General features: G+C 35.6%; 1 protein-coding gene across 1 annotated transcript in view; it reads right to left on the reverse strand.

Moving 5' to 3' along the window:
• Nucleotides 1-522: 522 nt before the first annotated feature.
• SPAG6 (sperm associated antigen 6) overlaps nucleotides 523-23,512 on the reverse strand; it is a 72,268-nt gene continuing 49,278 nt past the window's right edge. The window contains exons 9-11 of the mRNA XM_061181593.1: nucleotides 17,906-18,022; nucleotides 13,880-14,025; nucleotides 523-592 (exon numbers count right to left, since the gene is read on the reverse strand). Coding sequence (XP_061037576.1) covers nucleotides 523-592; nucleotides 13,880-14,025; nucleotides 17,906-18,022 — 333 coding nt within the window. The remainder of the gene's footprint in view (nucleotides 593-13,879; nucleotides 14,026-17,905; nucleotides 18,023-23,512) is intronic.

A 23,512-nucleotide genomic window follows, 5' to 3' on the forward strand; every position in this document is an offset into this window, starting at 1 on the left:
TTCCATGTGTTCGGCTAACACATTTATGTAACCAGCATCAGTATGTCTTTCAAATGCCCTGTACTTTGTCATCAGTGTCCTCTTTCAGCTAGTACTTCCCTTGGATAGCCTACTGTGGAATTTGCAAGGCCAGCCTTCCTTGCCTGTGCCTGTGAGGAATTGGCAAAATAATTAAGAGTTTTTGAACACCATCTTTCATCTGTATCTAGTTGGAAGGGTGTGTGTGTGTGTGTGTGTGCGTGTGCGTGTGGTCTTTAATGGAACAATAACTAATGCCTTAGATCCTTTAATGTCTTTTAAAAATTTACCTTTAGAGCATATCCTATGCAAATGAACATGAATAGTTCCTCATACATTCAAGCCACTAATTTTTAAAGTATTCCATAAATTTAGAAAATATTCAAAGGTTTTTCACAGTGAATAAAGCTAGAATGTATTTAGTTCAAATATTTAGAAAGAGCTTTAACAACTGTCATTCATAAATACTCTGCTGTGAATTCCAGTATAAAAATGTAACTTTGCTCAGTTAGTAAGTGGTTGATAGCTGTCCACTCTCTGCAGAAGTATATCTGAATATCCAGGGGAATAATACCTGAAAAAGAAAATTTTCTATTAGATCTTTGTGAAAAGATTCGGCACAGTAGGCAAAAAAGATTTAATATAAGATATTTATCTGAAATAATTCTCTGAGTGAAACCTCTAATACACTGACCAGTTATGCTCCAGGAATGCTTTGTGCACGAGGGTAGAGATGATCAAGGAAGAGAACAACAGCTCACAAGACTGTGCCAGAGAAACAGCAAACATTTAAGGGATATCAATGCAATGGCAAAGAAGGGGTATTTTCAAAGCCAGAAACTTGGATCCAGTAACAGTATTTTATTACAGAGACTTTGTTTTCATTATGTCAAGTGACTGATGTTGCTTTCACGATCACAGCAATGGGTTTTTTTGTAAGTTAGACAACACAGTCTATCATTACTAATCAACTTCCGCATTCTGACTACCCTACAGATTATTCTCAACATATGTTTTTTTTTAAATTAATTAATTTATTTATTTATTTTTGGCTGCGTTGGGTCTTCGTTGCTGCACGTGGACTTTCTCTAGTTGCGGCGAGCGGAGGCTACTCTTCGTTTTGGTGCACGGGCTTCTCATTGCGGAGGCTTCTCTTGTTTCGGACCATGGGCTCTAGGTGCATGGGCTTCAGTAGTTGTGGCACAAGGGCTCAGTAGTTGTGGCTCGCGGGCTCAGTAGTTGTGGCTCGCGGGCTCAGTAGTTGTGGCGCATGGGCTTAGTTGCTCTGCGGCATGTGGGATCTTCCTGGACCAGAGCTCAAACCCAAGTCCCCTGCATTGGCAGACGGATTCTCAACCACTGTGCCATCAGGGAAGCCCTCAACGTATGTTTTAATCAGACCTGGCTACCCATAAAAACAAAAATTTCTGGGAGTATAATTCACATTAAACAGCTATTCAATAAATAGTTTACAAATACTTCATCATACTAACCTAGGAAATAATCCTTTTCGTTGGTTTTGGGCATCTATAGTACTATAAATTTACATTTATAAATTTATCATTTTATAAAATATACAGTATAAAAGTATTATATATATTGATTAATGCATTGTGAGATGCTTCATATACCATGAAAAGAATTTATATGCATATAAAAGTATGTCAAATAAAATTTGGCATTCTAGAATACACTAAATGGATAAAAAAATCTAGTAAGTGTAATTTAAAATTTTCTAAAACATTCAAAATAATTAAACCTCCTAAGGTGTTTTCTCCAAATAAAACCTGATATTCAAGACTTGCTTTATCCTTTGTTAATAATCTTTATCTATCCTCAGATGCTTGACTTAAAAACTCATAATTTATATTACATTAATTTCTTCCACAATTTGTCAAGTTAACGTGGATAAAACTGTGTTTTCTCAACAGTGTGCTTATAGGCAGTCATAGATAAACAGATAGATACATGCATAAATAAAGAGCTACCTTAAAGAATGTATCTCCACCAAAGGCCTCCTATCCTTGAAAAAAATTGTCCCTCAACAGTGAGTCTCTTCAAAGTATTCCTAAACCAAGGAAGTTACAACTGTTTCTCTCTGAGTTAGTCACAAATTTTAAGCAGGCCTCACCTTCCTGGGTCTTATAAATGTGTTAGACACAAGATAGGTACTTTTATAGAAATGGTAGAAAGTGGATTTAGAAAAACCAAAACTTTAAAAATTGTGCTGCTTCATATGGTAGCCACTAGCTACATGTGGTTCTCGAGCCCTAGAAATATGACTGAGGAACTGAATTTTTATATTTAATTTTGATTAAAAATATTAATAACTCATATTCAATTAGTTATTAGAAAAATTTTAGGTGTGCTTGGAACAACTTGTGAATCTACTTTTTTAACTGTAAACTTTATATAATCTAAATACAGATCATGTATTTCCAATGAAATTTAATATCTGAATTGAGATGCACTAGAAGTGATAAAATACACACCAGATTTCAAAAACTTAGTATAAAAAATGTAAAATAGCTGATTGATAATTTTTATACTGATTACAAATTGAAATTATAAAGCTTAGATATATTGGGCTAACAAAAATATATCATTAATATTTATTTACCCTGTTTCATTTTACTTTTTAAAATGTGGCTACTAGAATATTTTAAATGACATATGTGCCTCATATTATATTTCTGTTGGACAGTATTGCTTTAAAATAAATGTCCCCAATAAATAAATTAGGACCTACCTATAATTCTTGAGGTTTTACCTGGCTAATTGCCAAGCTAATTGCCACTGTATACCTGTCTCCCCAGGGACCTCAGCGATGCCACAATCTCCAGGATTCCCCACAGGGAAGGAAATGTGCTCAGGACTTATACTTCTCACCCCCTCAGCAGGGTGTACATTTATCACTACCTAACTTCTCATAAATGCATACAGATCACGTATGTATCTCAGTGTATGGACCCATAAATAAGTACATCAAGTTACCCATTAACTGTCAGAAATCCCATTCCAGCTAGAACCTGTCTGATGCTAAGGAATTCTTTTTTTTTCTTTTTGGCCTATTTTTATTTAAGGAAACTTCATACTGTTTTCCATAGTGGCTCCACCAATTTACATCCCCACCAACAATACACGAGGGTTCCCTTTTCTCTACACCATCTGTAGCATTTATTATCTGTAGACTTTTTTTTTTGATTCTTTGTACATTTGTCTTCAGAATGTACTCCAAAAATGGATTTATATTTAAAATATTGTGTTCTTAAGTCACTTAAGATAATTACTTTTACAAACAATAAGAAATTAGTAAAATTGGCTTCTGTTTCTAAATTCTCAGGAATTGTTGGGATTTTTTTTCTATTTGATTTAATTTTATTTTTAATTTTTAAATTTTATTTTTTTATACAGCAGGTTCTTATTAGTCATCAATTTAATACACATCAGTGTATACATGTCAATCCCAATCACCCAATTCATCACACCACCACCACCACCACCACCACCACCACCACCCTGCCCCACCCCCCTGTTGCTTTCCCCGCTTGGTGTCCATACGTTTGTTCTCTACATCTATGTCTCAATTTCTGCCCTGCAAACTGGTTCACCTATACCATTACTCTAGGTTCCACATATATGCATTAATATACGATAGTTGTTTTTCTCTTTCTGACTTAACTTCACTCTGTATGACAGTCTCTAGATCCATCCACATCTCAACAAATGACACAATTTCATTCCTTTTTATGGCTAAGTAATATTCCACTGTATATATGTACCATATCTTCTTTATCCATTCATCTGTCGATGGGCATTTAGGTTGCTTCCATGACCTGGCTATTGTAAATAGTGCTGCAATGAACATTGGGGTGCATGTGTCTTTTTGAATTATGGTTTTCTCTGGGTATATGGCCAGTAGTGGGATTGCTGGATCATATGGTAATTCTATTTTTAGTTTTTTAAGGAACTTCCAGACTGTTCTCCACAGTGGCCGTATCAATTTACATTCCCACCAACAGTGCAGAAGGGTTCCCTTTTCTCCACACCCTCTCCAGCATTTGTTGTTTGTAGATTTTCTGATGATGCCCATTCTAACTGGTATGAGGTGATACCTCATTGTAGTTTTGATTTGCATTTCTCTAATAATTAGTGATGTTGAGCAGCTTTTCATGTGCTTCTTGGCCATCTGTATGTCTTCTTTGGAGAAATGTCTATTTAGGTCTTCTGCCCATTTTTGGACTGGGTTGTTTGGTTTTTTAATATTGAACTGCATGAGCTGTTTATATATTTTGGAGATTAATCCTCTGTCCGTTGATTCGTTTGCAAATATTTTCTCCCATTCTGAGGGTTGTCTTTTCGTCTTGTTTATGGTTTCCTTTGCTGTGCAAAAGCTTTGAAGTTTCATTAGGTCCCATTTGTTTATTTTTGTGTTTATTTCCATTACTTACTCTAGGAGCTGGATCAAAAAAGATCTTGCTGTGATTTATGTCAAAGAATGTTCTTCCTATGTTTTCCTCTAAGAGTTTTATAGTGTCTGGTCTTACATTTAGGTCTCTAATCCATTTTGACTTTATTTTTGTGTATGGTGTTAGGGAGTGTTCTAATTTCATTCTTTTAAATGTACCTGTCCAGTTTTCCCAGCACCACTTATTGAAGAGACTGTCTTTTCTCCATTGTATATCCTTGTCTCCTTTATCATAGATTAGTTGACCATAGGTGCGTGGGTTTATCTCTGGGCTTTCTATCTTGTTCCATTGATCTATGTTTCTGTTTTTGTGCCAGTACCATATTGTCTTCATTACTGTAGCTTTATAGTATAGTCTGAAGTCAGGGAGTCTGATTCCTCCAGCTCCGTTTTTTTCCCTCAAGACTGCTTTGGCTATTCGGGGTCTTTTCTGTCTCCATATAAATTTTAAGATTTTTTTGTTCTAGTTCCGTAAAAAATGCCATTGGTAATTTGATAGGGATTGCATTGAATCTGTAGATTGCTGTGGGTAGTATAGTCATTTTCACAATATTGATTCTTCCAATCCAAGAACATGGTATATCTCTCCATCTGTTGGTATCATCTTTAATTTCTTTCATCAGTGTCTTATAGTTTTCTGCATACAGGTCTTTTGTCTCCCTAGGTAGGTCTATTCCTAGGTATTTTATTCTTTTTGTTGCAATGGTAAATGGGAGTGTTTCCTTAATTTCTCTTTCAGATTTTTCATCATTAGTGTATAGGAATGCAAGAGATTTCTGTGCATTAATTTTGTATCCTGCAACTTTACCAAATTCATTGATTAGCTCTAGTAGTTTTCTGGTGGCATCTTTCGGATTCTCTATGTATAGTATCATGTCATCTGCAAACAATGACAGTTTTACTTCTTCTTTTCCAATTTGTATTCCTTTTATTTCTTTTTCTTCTCTGATTGCCGTGGCTAGGACTTCCAAAACTATGTTGAATAACAGTGGTGAGAGTGGACATCCTTGTCTTGTTCCTGATCTTAGAGGAAATGCTTTCAGTTTTTCACCATTGAGAATGATGTTTGCTGTGGGTTTGTCATATATGGCCTTTATTATGTTGAGGTAGGTTCCCTCTATGCCCAGTTTCTGGAGAGTTTTTATCATAAATGGGTGTCGAATTTTGTCAAAAGCTTCTTCTGCATCTATTGAGATGATCATATGGTTTTTATTCTTCAATTTGTCAATATGGTGTATCACATTGATTGATTTACATACATTGAAGAATGCTTGCATCCCTGGGATAAATCCCACTTGATCATGGTGTATGATCCTTTTAACGTGCTGTTGGATTCTGTTTGCTAGTATTTTGTTGAGGATTTTTGCATCTATATTCATCAGTGATATTGGTCTGTAATTTTCTTTTTTTGTAGTATCTTTGTCTGGTTTTGGTATCAGGGTGATGGTGGTCTCATAGAATGAGTTTGGGAGTGTTCCTTTCTCTGCAATTTTTTGGAAGAGTTTGAGAAGGATGGGTGTTAGCTCTTCTCTGAATGTTTGATAGAATTCACCTGTGAAGCCATCTGGTCCTGGACTTTTGTTTGTTGGAAGATTTTTAATCACAGTTTCAACTCCATTACTTGTGATTGGTCTGTTCATATTTTCTATTTCCTCCTGGTTCAGTCTTGGAAGGCTATACCTTTCTAAGAATTTGTCCACATCTTCCAGGTTGTCCATTTTATTGGCATAGAGTTGCTTGCAGTAGTCTCTTAGGATGCTTTGTATTTCCACGGTGTCTGTTGTAACTTCTCCTTTTTCATTTCCAATTTTATTGATTTGAGTCCTCTCCCTCTTTTTCTTGATGAGTCTGGCTAATGGTTTATCAATTTTGTTTATCTTCTCAAAGAACAAGCTTTTAGTTTTATTGATCTTTGCTATCATTTTCTTTGTTTCTATTTCATTTATTTCTGCTCTGATCTTTATGATTTCTTTCCTTCTGCTAACTTTGGGTTTTGTTTGTTCTTCTTTCTCTAGTTCCTTTAGGTGTAAGGTGAGATTGTTTATTTGAGATTTTTCTTGTTTCTTGAGGTAGGCTTGTATAGCTATAAACTTCCCTCTTAGAACTGCTTTTGCTGCATCCCATGGGTTTTGGATCATCGTGTTTTCATTGTCATTTGTCTCTAGGTATTTTTTGATTTCCTCTTTGATTTCTTCAGTGATCTCTTGGTTATTTAGTAACGTATTGTTTAGCTTCCATGTGTTTGTTTTTTACGTTTTTTTCCCTGTAATTCATTTCTAATCTCATAGTATCGTGGTCAGAAAAGATGCTTGATATGATTTCAATTTTCTTAAATTTACTGAGGCTTGATTTGTGAACCAAGATGTGATCTATTGTGGAGAATGTTCCGTGCGCACTTGAGAAGAAAGTGTAATCTGCTGTTTTTGGATGGAATGTCCTATAAATATCAATTAAATCTATCTGGTCTATTGTGTCATTTAAAGCTTCTGTTTCCTTATTTATTTTCATTTTGGATGATCTGTCCATTGGTGTAAGTGAGATGTTAAAGTCCCCCACTAGTATTGTGTTACTGTCAATTTCCTCTTTTAGAGCTCTTAGCATTTGCCTTCTGTATTGAGGTGCTCCTATGTTGTGTGCATATATATTTATAATTGTTATATCTTCTTCTCGGATTGATCCCTTGATCATTATATGGTGTCCTTCCTTGTCTCTTGTAACATTCTTTATTTTAAAGTCTATTTTATCTGATGTGAGTATTGCTACTCCAGCTTTCTTTTGATTCCCATTTGCATGGAATATCTTTTTCCATCCCCTCACTTTCAGTCTGAATGTGTCCCTAGGTCTGAAGTGCGTGTCTTGTAGGCAGCATATATATGGGTCTTGTTTTTGTATCCATTCAGCGAGCCTGTGTCTTTTGGTTGGAGCATTTAATCCATTCATGTTTAAGGTAATTATCGATATGTACACGTTCCTATGACCATTTTCTTAATTGTTTTGGGTTTGTTTTTGTAGGTTCTTTTCTTCCCTTGTGTTTCCCACTTAGAGAAGTTCCTTTAGCATTTGTTGTAGAGCTGGTTTGGTGGTGCTGAATTCTCTTAGCTTTTGCTTGTCTGTAAAGCTTTTGATTTCTCCATCAAATCTGAATGAGATCCTTGTCGGGTAGAGTAATCTTGGTTGTAGGTTCTTCCCTTTCGTCACTTTAAGTATATCATGCCACTCCCTTCTGGCTTGTAGAGTTTCTGCTAGAAATCAGCTGTTAACCTTATGGGAGTTCCCTTGTATGTTATTTGTCGTTTTTCCCTTGCTGCTTTCAATAATTTTTCTTTGTCTTTAATTTTTGCCAATTTGATTACTATGTGTCTTGGCGTGTTTCTCCTTGGGTTTATCCTGTATGGGACTCTCTGCACTTCCTGGACTTGGGTGGCTATTTCCTTTCCCATGTTAGGGAAGTTTTCGACTATAGTCTCTTCAAATATTTTCTTGGGTCCTTTCTCTCTCTCTTCTCCTTCTGCGACCCCTGTAATGCGAATGTTGTTGCGTTTAATGTTGTCCCAGAGGTCTCTTAGGCTGTCTTCATTTCTTTTCATTCTTTTTTCTTTATTCTGTTCCGCTGCAGTGAATTCCACCATTCTGTCTTCCAGGTCATTTATCTGTTCTTCTGCCTCAGTTATTCTGCTATTGATTCCTTCTAGTGTAGTTTTCATTTCAGTTATTGTATTGTTCACCTCTGTTTGTTTGTTCTTTAATTCTTCTAGGTCTTTGTTAAACATTTCTTGCATCTTCTCGATCTTTGCCTCCATTCTTTTTCCGAGGTCCTGGATCATCTTCACTATCATTATTCTGAATTCTTTTTCTGGAAGGTTGGCTATCTCCACTTCATTTAGTTGTTTTTCTGGGGTTTTATCTTGTTCCTTCTTCTGGTACATAGCCCTCTGCATTTTCATCTTGTCTATCTTTCTGTGAATGTGGTTTTTGTTCCACAGGCTGCAGGATTGTAGTTCTTCTTGCTTCTGCTGTCTGCCCTCTGGTCGCTAAGGAATTCAAAAGTAGCTTCTCATCAGGAAAGAGTTTGGAATCCCTACCTTAGCAATTAAAAGCAATTTAAATCTAATCAGAACAATCTGTATTTATGTCTTTTATACTTGCAGAAATGAAACAAATATTTGCTTGCTATGCATTTATCATCAAAACAAATAGTGAAAAAATGATAAGTGGCCAAGTGCTGCTACATAAGTTTCTCCAGTATTATTATAATGTTAAATTTGATCTAGCTAATAATGTGACTTAACATGGATAGAAAAAAGAACAAGAATAATATGCCTTGGTGTAGGTCTGTTTGGGACCCTCCTGTACCTGAATATCTGTTTCTTTGGTGTTGGGAAAGCTGGACAGCCACATGTAAATCAATGAAGTTAGAACACTCCCTCACACCATACATAAAAATAAACTGGAAATGGCTCAAAGACTTAAATATAAGACATGGCACCATAAAACTCCTAGAAGAGAACACAGGCAAAACATTTTCTGACATAAATTGTAGCAATGTTTTCTAAGGTCAGTCTCCCAAGGCAATAGAAATAAAAGCAACAATAAACAAATGGGACCTAATCAAACTTACAAGGTTCTGTAAGCAAAGGAAACGGTAAACAAAATGAAAAGTCTATGGACTGGGAGAAAATATTTGAAAATGATGCGACCAACAAGGGCTTAATTTCCAAAATATACAAACAGCTCATATAACTCAATAACAGAAAAACAAAAAACCCAATCAAAAAATGGGTAGAACACCTCAATAGACATTTCTCCAACGATGACACACAGATGTCCAACAGGCACATGAAAAGATGTTCAACATTGCTAATTATTAGAGAAATGCAAATAAAAACTACAATGAGATATCACCTCACACTGGTCAGAATGGCCATCATTAAAAAGTCTACAAATAACAAATGCTGGAGAGAGTGTGGAGAAATAATCCTCCTACATTGTTGATGGGAATGTAAGTTGGTGCAGCCACTGTGGAAAACAGCATGGAGGTTCCTTAAAAACTAAAAATAGAGTTGCCATACGATCCAGCAATAACACTCCTGGGCATATATCCAGACAAAACTATAATTTGAAAAGATACATACACCCCAATATTCACAGAGGCACTATTTACAGTAGCCAAGACATGGAAGCAACCTAAATGTCCATCGACAGATGAATGGATAAAGATTTAGTATACATACATACACATACACACACACGCACACACACACACACAATGGAATACTACTCAACCATATAAAAGAATGAAATGATGGCATTTGCAGCAACATGGATGGACCTAGAGATTATCATAGTAAGTGAAGTAAGCCAGAAAGAGAAAGACAAATACCATATCATATCACTTACATGTGGAATCTAAAATGTGATACAAATGAACTTATTTACAAAACAGAAACAGACTCACAGACATAGAAAACAAACTTATGGTTACCAGAGAGGGCAGGGGATGGGGAAGGGATAAATTCAGAGTTCGAGATTAGCAGATACAAACTACTATATATCAAATAGATAAACAACAAGGTCCTACTGTATAGCACAGGGTACTATATTCAATATCCTGTAATAAACCATAATGGAAAAGAATATGAAAAAGAATATATGAATATATCTGAATATATATATATGAATCACTTTGCTGTACACCAGAAACTAACACAACATTGTAAATCAACAGTATTTCAACTTAAAAAAAAAAGAAAAAGAAAAAAAGAACAAGAAGAGGGGTGCCCACAGAGGACCATAACACAGATATTTACTGAATTGAATTCTTCCTATCTGTAAACCCTGTGGCTAATCCTAATAGCCTCTCACTTAATCCTAATAGCAACTCTGTGAAGTAGGTAATTATTCACATTTTACAGATGAGGAAACTGGCTAAGAGGGTTAAGTAATATCTTCAAAGTCACAGTTAGCAAGTCGTTTGGACTGAGATAGGAACTTAGATCTGTTTGATACCTAAGTCCGAGCTTTTAGCCATACTCCTCATGAAAGAACCAAAACGAACTTCCAAAAAAGAACTGGAAATGCCTTTCCTCTGGCTATCACCCTACTTCTTCCTGGCCTTTAAGAATATAGGGGAGTTAACTCATCCTAGACCCATGTAGAATTTGGGTTACTGTAATAGCTGTTATCACACCAGAAATGTGCTGAATGGAAGACTATATGCATGCCTCGCACCCCAGTTTAGGCAGAGATCCAGAAGACAACAGCTGTGGAGTGGCCCAGGATTAGAACTTAGGTCTTCTAACATCTCATCCTGGGCGCCTTCCCTCTCATACCAACCACCTTTATTAAACATTTTTAAAGATTACTAAAATTAGAAGGCAATGTGAAATAAATGTTTAGGCTAAAAACAGCTGAGAGAATGTATCCACTGATAATCTGTCTTATAAAGAATAATTCTAAAATAGTCACCAAGTCATTTTTGAGAATTATGATAGCAAAAATTAAACAATTTTGATATTATATTTGTCTGCTTTCATAGAAAGGCAAATTTTCAGAGATTTCTATAAAACTCCTCTAAGTTCTATAGAGCCCAATGCTTTAAAAAATATATGTCAGAAACTTGAAAAAGTTAGCCAGCTAACCAAAATTCTTCATGATAATTAGCCAGTTTTTAAAATGAAATCCCAGATCCCAGAATATGAGAAGTGGAAATTTTACAATGGTATTTTGACAAAGAACCAGGTCAAATTCTAACATGACAGAGTTTTTTATTTCCCCTGGTGTCCTGTAAAACAATCCTAGAAATTAGTGGAAAGAAGACTTCTATTCAAGAAAGCATCTTACCATTGGTTAATTCTAATAGGTCAATCCATTTGGGGGACCAGTTAGTTTGCTTTTTCCATTTTTCTATAATTCTGTTTATGTTAGAAAATTGCATAGAAAGTTATTTTAAACTTATATAAAATAGCATTCTTCCTGAAGGGACATACATTCCATGCACAAAAATTAACTTAATTTTCTTCATAAAAGATTTTCATATTTCCTTCATTTAGTGGGTTCACACATATTTATATGTTATACAACCTTTCTGGTATATTATTTTATTTATATATTATACATAGTATATACATACATGTTATGATATACTACTCCTTTGATGTATTTTATATATATTAATATTTTCAAAGCTAATTTATTGGAACTCTTTTGGTCAAGAAGTTCTCATAAACCTCCCCAAAGTGAATGAACTTGTACACCTCTGGAAAGAATTTACTGGCAGAGTATATGTGAATATAAAACAAATTTCAATCTTAAAATTATTTTTGTGCTTTTAAAATCAATGTTACCATATGTATTAAAAACCACTGATATTAAATAGGAAGAATACTCCCAGAGTAATGGAAATAAAAACGAAAATAAACAAATGGGACCTAATTAAACTCAAAAGCTTTTGCACATCAAAGGAAACCATAAACAAAATGAAAAGACAACCCGCAGATTGGGAGAAAATATTTGCAAATGATGTGACTGACAAAGGATTAGTCTCCAAAACTTATAAACAGCTCATGCGGCTTAATATCATCAAAACAAACAACCCCAGTCAAAAAATGGGCAGAAGACCTAAATAGACATTTCTCCAGAGATGACATACAGATGGCCAAGAAGCACATGAAAAGATGTTCAACATCACTAATTATTAGAGAAATGTAAATCAAAACTACAATGAGATATCACCTCACACCAGTCAAAATGGCTATCATCAAAAAATCCACAAACAATAAATGCTGTAGAGGGTGTGGAGAAGAGGGAACCCTCCTACACTGTTGGTGGGAATGTAAATTGGTACAGCCACTATGGAGAACAGTCTGGAAGTTCCTTAAAAAACTAAAAATAGAGCTACCATATGATCCTGCAATCTCACTCCTGACCATATATCCAGAGAAAAACGTGGTCCAAAAGGATATATGCACCCCAGTGTTCACTGCAGCACTGTTTACAATAGCCAAGACATGGAAGCAACCTAAATGTCCATCAACAGAGGAATGGATAAAGAAGATGTGGTACATGTATACAGTGGAATATTACTCAGCCATTAAAAAGAATGAAATAATGCCATTTGCAGCAACATGGACCGACCTAGAGATTGTCATACTGAGTGAAGTTAAGTCAGACAGAGAAAGAGAAATATCGTATGATATCACTTATATGCGGAATCTAAAAAGAAATGATACAAATGAACTTATTTACAAAACAGAAACAGACTCACAGACTTAGAGAATGAACTTATGGTTACCAGGGGGGAAGGGTGAGTGGAAGGGATAGTTAGGGAGTTTGTGACTGACATGTAAACACTGCTGTATTTAAAATGGATAACCAACAAGGACCTACTGTATAGCACAGGGAACTCTGCTTAATATTATGTAACAACCTAAATGGGAAAAGAATTTGAAGAATAGATACATGTATATGTATAACTGAATCACTTTGCTGTACACCTGAAACTATCACAACACTGTTAATCAACTATATGCCAATAAAAAAAAGTTTAAAAAATAAATAAATAAATTGAAGAAAAATAAATAGGAAGAATAGTTTATATAACACATAAATTATAACAAAGTTTAAAAATTGGAATTTGTAATCTCTAATATTAAGAGAAAATAAGAAATGAGTGTAGTATTAGAAAAATATAGTTAAATATAGCCTTTAATTCTGCATGTTTTGTGGACATTTTTCAAGATTCAGTTGCTTAATAATTCTATCTGTACTTGGTAACTTTGCTTTTACTTATTTGGGGTTTAGTGGTATAGTTCTCTTTTAGGTTTACAGGGACTGAGGCTTAGGTTTAATGCTCTGCAAACCAACATCATTAAAAAAATTAATCTTGAAAAAAAGCTTCCTGCTACATTACTATGAAGCATCTGCATTTCATAAAAAACATTATTTATTTAATTTTTTCAAATATAGATAGTAACTTTCTCTTTGCCATTCAACATCTCTTTTTTATTTGTAATACTCTCACTGATATGAATGGAGCTTAAGGTAGAGAAATAATATGCAGGGAACTATGAAAATCAGACTCTTTCTAAATCAGGTTCATATTAAAGATTGTTAATTTACTTTGAACTCTGTATTTGAGCACTCTTTAGTAAAGCATGTATTAAATTAGTACAGAAATATCTCAAATGGCATTCCAGTTTGATGTGGAAATGTATGTGTCAATCAGAACATCATTTAATTTGAGGGATAAAAGAGATCAAGAGAGTAGTAGAAGTATACACTGGTCTTATGTGCTATTTCAAAGTCCACATTTTGACACAGTAGATATAAAATCTAGGTTTGAGAACAGAAAAACTACATTATAACTTTGACCTTCTCAAAGTCCATTTTTCCCACCTTACTATTTCTTCTGGGTAACAGTTGTTAATACTGTTGATGTATTCTTGAAGGAGAGATCCAGGTTCTGCTTTTATTTCTTGAATCTTTTTAAGTCCACCACTTGTTACAAAAAGTCGTCGAGCTTTGCTATCATGTGGCAGCACCTTGAAAAGTGAAGCACATAAAAATGTCAGCTTTTCTTTTCCAAGTTGGATTTTTACTACTGAAAAGCAATAATATATCTGAGGAAATGTATAAGAGAATTTATGTCCAATATACCTGTAACGTAATGAGCCTAAATTTGCTGATCATTGGAAGTAAAATGCAGCCTTTTTAGAAATGTGTTAACTTTTTATGTTGCGGAGATGGAATAAAGGCAATGAACAGGAGTAAAGATAATGGAGAGCCACTCATATACATACAAGGTAAAGCAGTATCTGTTCTTGTCTTATACAAAATGGAGGTCTCTCCAAGCTCCTTAACAAGGCACAGAGGGCCTTCTGTGACTCAGGTCCTAAATACCTCTCCAGCGCCCTTCCCTACCAACCTCTATGCTAAATTTTATTTCAATAATCTCAAAGGATGTGTCCAAACCATTTCTTGCCTTTGCCTGTGCTGTTTCCTCTTCCTAGAATACCTTTCCACCCTCCACACACCTCCCCCATTACTTGGCTCACTCTTTTTTTTTTTTTTTAAAGATTTATTGATTGATTGATTGATTGCTATGTTGGGTCTTCGTTTCTGTGCTAGGGCTTTCTCTAGTTGCGGCGAGCGGGGGCCACTCTTCATCGAGGTGCGCGGGTCTCTCACTGTCGTGGCCTCTCTTGTTACGGAGCACAGGCTCCAGACGCGCAGGCTCAGTAGTTGTGGCTCACGGGCCTAGTTGCTCCGCAGCATGTGGGATCTTCCCAGACCAGGGCTCGAACCCGTGTCCCCTGCATTGGCAGGCAGACTCTCAACCACTGTGCCACCAGGGAAGCCCTTGGCTCACTCTTATCTTTTTTATTTTTTATTTTTTGGCCACGCCACGTGGCATGCAGGATCTTAGTTCCCCAACCAGGGGTCGAATCAGTGCCCCCCTGCAGTGGAAACTGGACCATCAGGAAATTCCCACTCTTGCTTATGTTTTAAGACTCAGCTCAGATGTCACCTCCTTTAAGAAACTTTCTCTGGGATACCCCTATTCTCTTTTCCCAGGATGAGTTGGGTACTTTTCTTCTCTCATGGAATTCTGTTAAACCCCTATCAGTGCACTTGCCACATAATATTTTAATTATTAGTTTATATGTCTGTCACACATAAATGGCATTGAAGGTAGAAACCATTCATTCATTCATTCATTTCTCTAGTGCCTAATAGATGCTCAATAAATGTTTAGGAAATGAAAGAACATACTAAGGAGTAGGCAGAGAAACGAAATTGAGGAGGTTAACGTTAGAGACAGAAGAAAAACCAGGGAAGTAAAGAATCAACAAATGCGAGAGAAGACTTTAAGAAGCGACTAATGAGAACTAAACAAAGTCACTGGGTTTGACAATGGATGTTAGTGTGTTGAAAGGAAAGAGCCAGTGGAGATGAAGAGGTTAATCATGCAAGACAACACGACCACCAGACAAGGAACAGATAAGGAAGGTCCTGGGGGCTGGGGATGCGGTTCCTGCTTTGTTCCTTCCGTGGCCATTGCTACCATTCCCTCTGACAGAAACACCCTTTCTTCCTCCATTCTTCCTCTTTCTTTAAAGACCAGCTTTTTTTTCACTTGTACTTCTTCCGCTGAAGTCCTCCCTGAATATCTCAGGCTGCATTCACTCATTCCTTCTCAATTTTTTTTTTTTTAAAGTTTATCATGAAGTCTAGCATATTGAAGTGTTTTCTGATTGTTCCATCTGGTCCCCCAGCTCGATTATAAAATTCCTTGAAAAAGAACTTGGTCTTATTCATTTTTTGCCTATCCCTTAATGCTTAACAGAGTGCTGGGTACATGTAGGAACTTTAATACTTAAAACTACAAAAGGATCTTGCTAATAGAATGATAATACGCATCAACTGGACAGTAAAAGATGGCACTAGTGTGTATATCTAAAAATGGAAAAGCCTATAGATGTGTCGGTTTTAAATATTTTGTTTGGCCTGGAGGGTTTTTATTACCTCCTATCTGTCTGCAGCCACGTTAAATTCATACCTTTTTACCTTCTGCCTTGCTTTCCCATCTCTCTTCTAGTGCTCTGGATCCTTAGATTAAGAAAATGCAAAATTCTGCCTGAAGAAATATTCCCAAAGGCACATTTATAAGAGTATGTGATATGCAGTATTGTCTTTATTTTACCTTGGCTGTCTAACTTCCACAAATCCCACTGATTTACTTTACAAGGTGACTTATTTTGAACTCAGTTCAAGCTAGTGTTCATTTTCATAAAGTTCAGTAAAGTTCAAGTTCAAGTTCAATAAAACCAGAATATCTCACTTCCTGTAGCCGAAAAGATTAGACGATAAAATGAAGCTTTCAGAGATCATGTCAACTACTCACTTTCAAGAGCTGATGACTGTGAATGATCCACTCATCTCCTTACACCTCCCTCCCTCTTAGCTGATCGAATTAGCTGGTCACTTTCTTACTTAGCACCAAGAAAACAAAGTTCGATTATTTACTTAGAAGGAGGAACACAGAGCATAGGTGTTTGACACACAGAATTGTATCCTGAGGGGCCTTCAGCAACTTACAACCTTCTACCATCCAGTGACTATGGTGCTTGAGGGGCAACCAAGCTGTTGGAGATCATGGAAAGGATTCAGAGAACTGAGGGCTGTTAGCAGACAGTATGATCTTTCAGATGAGTACCTAAAACTAGACCTATTCAGCTGTAGGGCCTAACCTAAACATTACAGCAATATATAGTTTTTGTTCATTATTTGTAGAAATGCAATATACAAACAGTAGTACCTCCTTTATATAGCGTTATAACTGACTATTCAAATGAATTTGGCCCACCACTCATTTTTATTATTTTTTAAAAATCAGCCTTAACCACATCCATGTTTTATTTCTTAAAAACAACTTTCTGGGATTTTGTGGGTTTTTTTTTTTTTTTTTGAGTGCTTAGTATATGCCTGGGATTAAGCTAAACTCTTTATATATAACATCTCATTAACCTTTACAATGACCCTATAAATAGGTTGTTTTATTAAGCCCATTTATGGGTAATCACACTAAGGTTTAGAGAGGTCAAGACTTGCTAAAGGCATTGCTGCTGGTAAATGGGGAATCCAGGCACCCCAGCTCCAGAGCCTGGGCTCACAGCCACAGTGGGATACTAATTCCAAAGACCCTGCTTTCTTAAACCCAACCTCCTGAACACAGTTGTTGATAGCTTAGGGTCCCCCTCCTGGCCATCCACAGCTGTGAGAACGCACTCACTCTCTCTCAGCCTATGCTTTCAGCAGTCAGTCCCACTGGCTGAGCCCCTTCCAGCAGCTTGACCTTTCTACCTTACTACCTTGAAATCTGCAGTGGTCTAAGAAATACGACAGCCACGTTTGTTAAAACTGTTCACAGAATAAGTCAATACACTCCAAGTGACTGTCTCAAAGCATCTCCGGTAAAGTGCATGCATGTTGCAAAAAATATTTCAGTGACTCAGAGACCTTTTTCCTTTCCTTTATAAGATCTTTGCAGTGTTCCCAGATGAGTGAAACTAACAGACACTGGGAAAATTACCAAAAGTTACTTCTCAGTATAAATTATCTGCGCTATGAGGTTTTTATATGTTGACTCTTTACTCTCCAAGAACATAAAAAAGACAGTACAGAGGCTGTGAGGAAAATGTGAGGAAGAAGAAAGTGTGAATTATTTATGTGTGAATTTTAGTAGCTTATGTTAATTTTATTAACCTGTATTACCTTCCGTGTCAATATGATAGGTGAAAGTTAAGTAGCAAAACCCTGCCCCCATCTTACACAAGAAAACATTGACCCAGCAGAAGAAACAAGTTAATACCCCATTTCAATTTTCTTCCCCCACTTCTAGGCTAAGAGAGCATGTCTTACCTTACTGAACTGTCCAACCACATACTTCAGAATATTGGGAGGAGCATCATGAAGAAGTGGCTCGAGAGCTGGTAAATGGGTGCATTTTTGTAGGATATTTTTTATGGCTTTTTTACTCTATTGAAATACAAAGCAAAATACATACCAAAGTAAGTAATCGATGAAAGCTTGACAAGAATTCATGTCTTGTGTTCCTGGAATTTGAAAATGAAGTGAAGAGCTTGTGATGAACTTAACTGCTGTTGGTGACAAGGTCTACCAGCGGGACAGCGGCAATCACATCCACTGTACCATGCAGAGAGCCTTACTCCAATTCTAACAGTTCCAAGTTGGTGATAGACTGCCAACTTATTAATCAAGAACTCTAATGACACTAGAAATCCACTGAGCTTCACTATCCTTCATCAAGAAATATACTTGATTTTTGACTATAAACTTCTAGATCAGGATGTATATCATGATTAATAATCAGTTGTGGCCTTCCCTGGTGGCGCAGTGGTTGAGAATCTGCCTGCTAATGCAGGGGACACGAGTTCGAGCCCTGGTCTGGGAAGATCCCACATGCCGCGGAGCAACTAGGCCCGTGAGCCACAACTACTGAGCCTGCGCGTCTGGAGCCTGTGCTCCGCAACAAGAGAGGCCGCGATAGTGAGAGACCCGCGCATCGCGATGAAGAGTGGCCCTCACTTGCCGCAACTAGAGAAAGCCCTCGCACAGATATGAAGACCCAACACAGCCAAAAATAAATAATAAATAAATAATAAATAAATTAAAAAAAAAATCAGTTGTATTATCCAGCATGAAAGAAATATTAGTATATTAGTTAATTAAGATTCTGTTTACTTGTCAATTTCTGGGTTTAAGACTTTTTTAACAACATTATTGAGATATAATTTACATACCATAAATTCACTCATTTTAAAATCCATGGATTTATAGTAAATTTACAGAGCTGTGCAACCATCACCACAATCTAATTTTAGAACATTTTCATCATCCCCAAAGAAACCTCGTGCCCGTTTATAGTTACATTCTTGTGGGTGTAAAGTAATATCTCATTATGGTTTTGATTTGCATTTCTATAGTCACTAATGATGTTGAACATCTTTTCATGTGCTGATTGATCATTTGTTGGTGAAATGTCTATTCAAATCTTTTGCCCATTTTTTAGTTGGGTTGTCCTCTTATTATTGAGTTGTAAGAGCTCTTTATATATTTTGAATACAAGTCCTTGCTTGAATATATGATTTGCAAGTAATTTTTCCAAGTCTGCGGTTTGCCATTTCATTTTCTCAGTGATGTCTTCTGAAGCATACAAGTTTTTCATTTTGATGAAACCTAATTTACCAATGTTTTCTTTTATTACTTGTGCTTTAAGTGTCATTTCTAAGAAATCAATGCCTAATCCAAGGTTAAAAAGATTTACTTCTATGTTTGCTTCTAAGAGTTTTATAGTCTTAATTCTTATATTTAGACCTATTATCCATTTTTAGTTAATTCTGGCATATGGTATGAGACAAGGGTCCAAATTAATATTTTTGTCTGAGGATATAATAATTATCCTAGTACTGTTTGCTGAAAAGACTATCCTTTTAACATTAAATTGCCTTGGCACCTTTGTGAAAAATCAATTGACCATAAAAGGGTCTATTTCAGATTTTCAATTCAATTACTACATTGATATATATGTCTTTCTGTAAGCAAGTAGCACACTATCTTGATTCCTGTAGCTTTATAATAAATTTTGAAGTTGGGCAGTATAAGGCTTTCTTTTTCAAGATTGTTTTGGTTAGTCTGAGTCCTTTGCATTTCCATATGAATTTTAGGATCAGCTTCTCAAGTTCTGGGGGGAAAAAAGCCAGCTGGGATTTTGACAGGAATTGTATTGAATATGTAGATGGTTTTCACAATATTGAATTGCCATTTTAACAATATTGAATCTTACAATCTGTGAACATGGAATGTCTCTTCATTTATTCAGATCTTCTTTAATTTTTTTCAGCAATGTTTTATAGTTTTCAGTGTACAAGTCTTATACTTCTTTTGTTAAATTTATTCCTAAATATTTTATTCTTTTTGATGCTATTGTGAATGAAACTATTTTCTTAACTTCATATTTGAATTACTCATTACTAAGATATGGAAATACAATTGATGTTTATATTGATCTTATACCTAGTGATTTTGTTGAACTCTTATTAGTTCTAGTATTTGTGTATGTGTGTGTCTGTGTGTATTCCTTAGGATTTTCTACATATAAGATCACATCATATTTTGGATTTAAAATGTATAAGCCTTTAGAAAATGTGCCTTATATTTGGTTATTTATGGCTGTGAGTGAAATAAAATTGTTCCTACAACTTCATTCTGTGAATTGTACATAAATTACATGGGGTCAACAAACCCTTTTATTTACCTAATTCAGGAAATCAAGTAATGTGTTACTTTGAAATAATGAATAAGAGATTATGAATTTTGCTAAATGTCACAGCATTTAGTAGCTAGTGCTTATCCTTAGACATATATAATACATGATGATGTGAGGGAAGGAGTCATGGGCTATCTATTTAGGGCAACTTGAATTTGAGCCTGGTTTTCCTATGAACTAGCATAGCATCTACACTTCTACATTCACTAATTTTTCTGATATTTCTAAGAACTGACTTTAGCCACACTGATCAAAGCTATTGTAAAAACCACAGTAAATGACTAGCATACTATTTTTTTTTTTTTACCTCAACAACACACATAAGCGTAGTAATTAACAAAATAAAATTGTCAATTCTAGGCAAACACTTGGTGCCACTTCACTTGTTTTTCACAGAAAATGAAAGGAGTAACAAAAAATTATTCACTGTTGCTTTCCTTAATGAATGATCTCTAATGAAAACTGCTTAAAATGAAAAATGTTTCTTATTCAAAAGTTAATTTTATTCTGAAAGCATTCTGACCCAAAGAGCTATAGTTATTTAAATGAGGGGGGCACATAGGAGTAAATCTTCATGACCTTGTGTTAGGCAAAGTCTTCTCAGATATAGCTCCAAAAGCACAAGCAGCAAAAGAAGAAAAATAGACTGAACTTCATTAAAACTTTTTTTAAAATGTGCTCTAAACAATACCATCAATAAATTGATAAGACAATCCACAGAATGGGAGAAAATATTTGTAAATCATACATCTCATAAGGATTTGTATCCAGAAATATATAAAGAACCCTTACAACTCAATAATAAAAAGATAAATAGCCCAATTTAAAAATGGGCAAAGGCTCTGATTAGACATTTCTCCAAAGACGATATACAAATGGCCAATAAGCACATGAAAAGATTTTCAGCATCATTAGCCATCAAGGAAATGCAAATCTAAACAAGAATGTGATACCAATTCACACCCACTAGGATGGCTATAATAAAAAACAAAGACAATAACAAGTGATGGCAAAGATGTGGAAAAATTAGAACCCTCATACATTGCTGGTGGGAATGTAAAATGGTACAGTCACATTGGAAAACAGTTCGGCAGTTCCTCAAAATGTCAAAAAGAGTTATCATATGACCTAGCAAATTCCATTCCTAGGTACATACCCAAGAGAAATGAAAACATACCTCCACACAAAACTTGCACAATAATGTTCATAGCAGCATTATTTATAATAGTCAAAGAGTGGAAGCAACCCAATGTCTAAGCAGTGAACAGAAAAATAAAATGTGGTGTATCAATACAATGGAATATTATTTGGCAATTAAAAGGAACAAAATATTGATATATGCTACGACATGGATGAACCTTGAAACTTTAAGTGAGAGAAGCCAGGCACAAAAGGCCACGTATATTGTATAGTTCCATTTAAATGAAATGTCCAGAAGAGGCAAATCCCCAAAGACAGATAGTAAATTAATGGTTGCCTGGGGCTAAACAGGAAGGATATGGAGTGACTGCTAATGGAAGAATGAAAATGTTCTAAAATTAGACTGTGGTGATGTTTGCACCTGTGAAGATACTAAAACCATTGAATTGTATAGTTTAAATGGGTAAATTATATGGTATATGAGTTATATTTCAATAAAGCTGCTAAAAATAAAGGGGAACAACCAAGACAATAAGAATACAATAATTAAATCAAATAATTATCTTAGAAGTAGTTTTATAACTATTTGAACAGTTTTATAACCATTCAAATGCCAAACTAAGATGATACATTTCGATATGATACCTCTGAATCAAAACAAATGTAAATGTAGTTGCCTGAATATTATCAAAATATATGTAGGTAAGCTGATTATATAAAAGATATATATTTTTTTCAGTTTTTATAAGGTATTTGAAATTACATAGGTGTATAGACAGTAAGGCTATGTGAAAATGTGCAAGAAATTCCAAGGGGCTGCTCCTTGGCTCTCTCTCATGGATCAGAACCAATTAGAGAATGCTTACAGAAGCTGACATGCCTTTGGGACAAAATGAACTTCAACATGGCCTTATAATTTGAAAGCTGCTACAGAGTAACAAATGAGAAACACCATTAGACAGTTCCTAAAGCTCTTGGATACATTTTCCCTACTGAGATAGTGTCACATCAAACAGATTTGGACTTTCACTCTAAAGCCTTTAAAACAACAGCTGATAGAATCCAAGAGACCTTGGGGAAGAAAAAAAAAGGAATGATTAAGTCCCTACAATAAGAAAATATCTGGATGGATTTAAAGCCTTGGAAAGATTGTTGACAGGATAATGATTGATAAATCACTTTTAATTTAATACCCACTGTATTTCCTGAAAGTAAATATTATATTAAATAAAGGCAGAAGGAACCTTCTATTAGTAAACCTAAATGTTTTAATAAAACCACCTTTATTAAACTAATACAAGATAAAAGTTATCTGACTTCAAAAAGTAAAGTTATCAAACTTATTTTACTCTGGTGATATTTATACAATATAATATCATAATAACTCATTAAAAACCAAGTTATATAAACTTGGTAGCATGTAAATAGTATATAGTGCTCCCTCAGAGACTATTTGCAAGGGTTTCTCAAACTATAATTACTATTGACTCCACTATTAATTCTTCATGCTCTAGCTGATGTATTCTTTTATCTCCCTGGATTACTAGAGGTAAGTGTGGGAAGAATGAGAAGTGAGGAGGAGGGAGGAGGGAAGAGGAGGAAGTGGGGAAGGGAAGAGGGAAGAGGGAGGAAGAAAGACAATTATGATAATGGGTTAAAGAAATATGCCGCAAAAAGAGAACTACATACATAGGTTAAAATTATATGTAGGGCTTCCGTGGTGGCGCAGTGGTTAAGAATCCACCTGCCAATGCAGGGGACATGGGTTCGAGCCCTGGTCCAGGAAGATCCCACATGCTGCGGAGCAACTAAGCCCGTGGGCCACAAGTACTGAGCCTGTGCTCTAGAGCCCATGAGCCACAACTATTGAGCCCTCATGCCATAACTACTGAAGCCCGTGCACCTAGAGCCCATGCTCCACAACAAAGAGAAGCCACCATAGTGAGAAGCCCACCCACCGCAATGAAGAGTAGCCCCCGCTCACAGCAACTAGAGAAAGCCCGTGCACAGCAACGAAGACCCAATGCAGCCAAAAATAA

Source organism: Eubalaena glacialis, chromosome 2 (assembly GCF_028564815.1).
Source record: "Eubalaena glacialis isolate mEubGla1 chromosome 2, mEubGla1.1.hap2.+ XY, whole genome shotgun sequence".
Taxonomy (NCBI): domain Eukaryota; kingdom Metazoa; phylum Chordata; class Mammalia; order Artiodactyla; family Balaenidae; genus Eubalaena; species Eubalaena glacialis.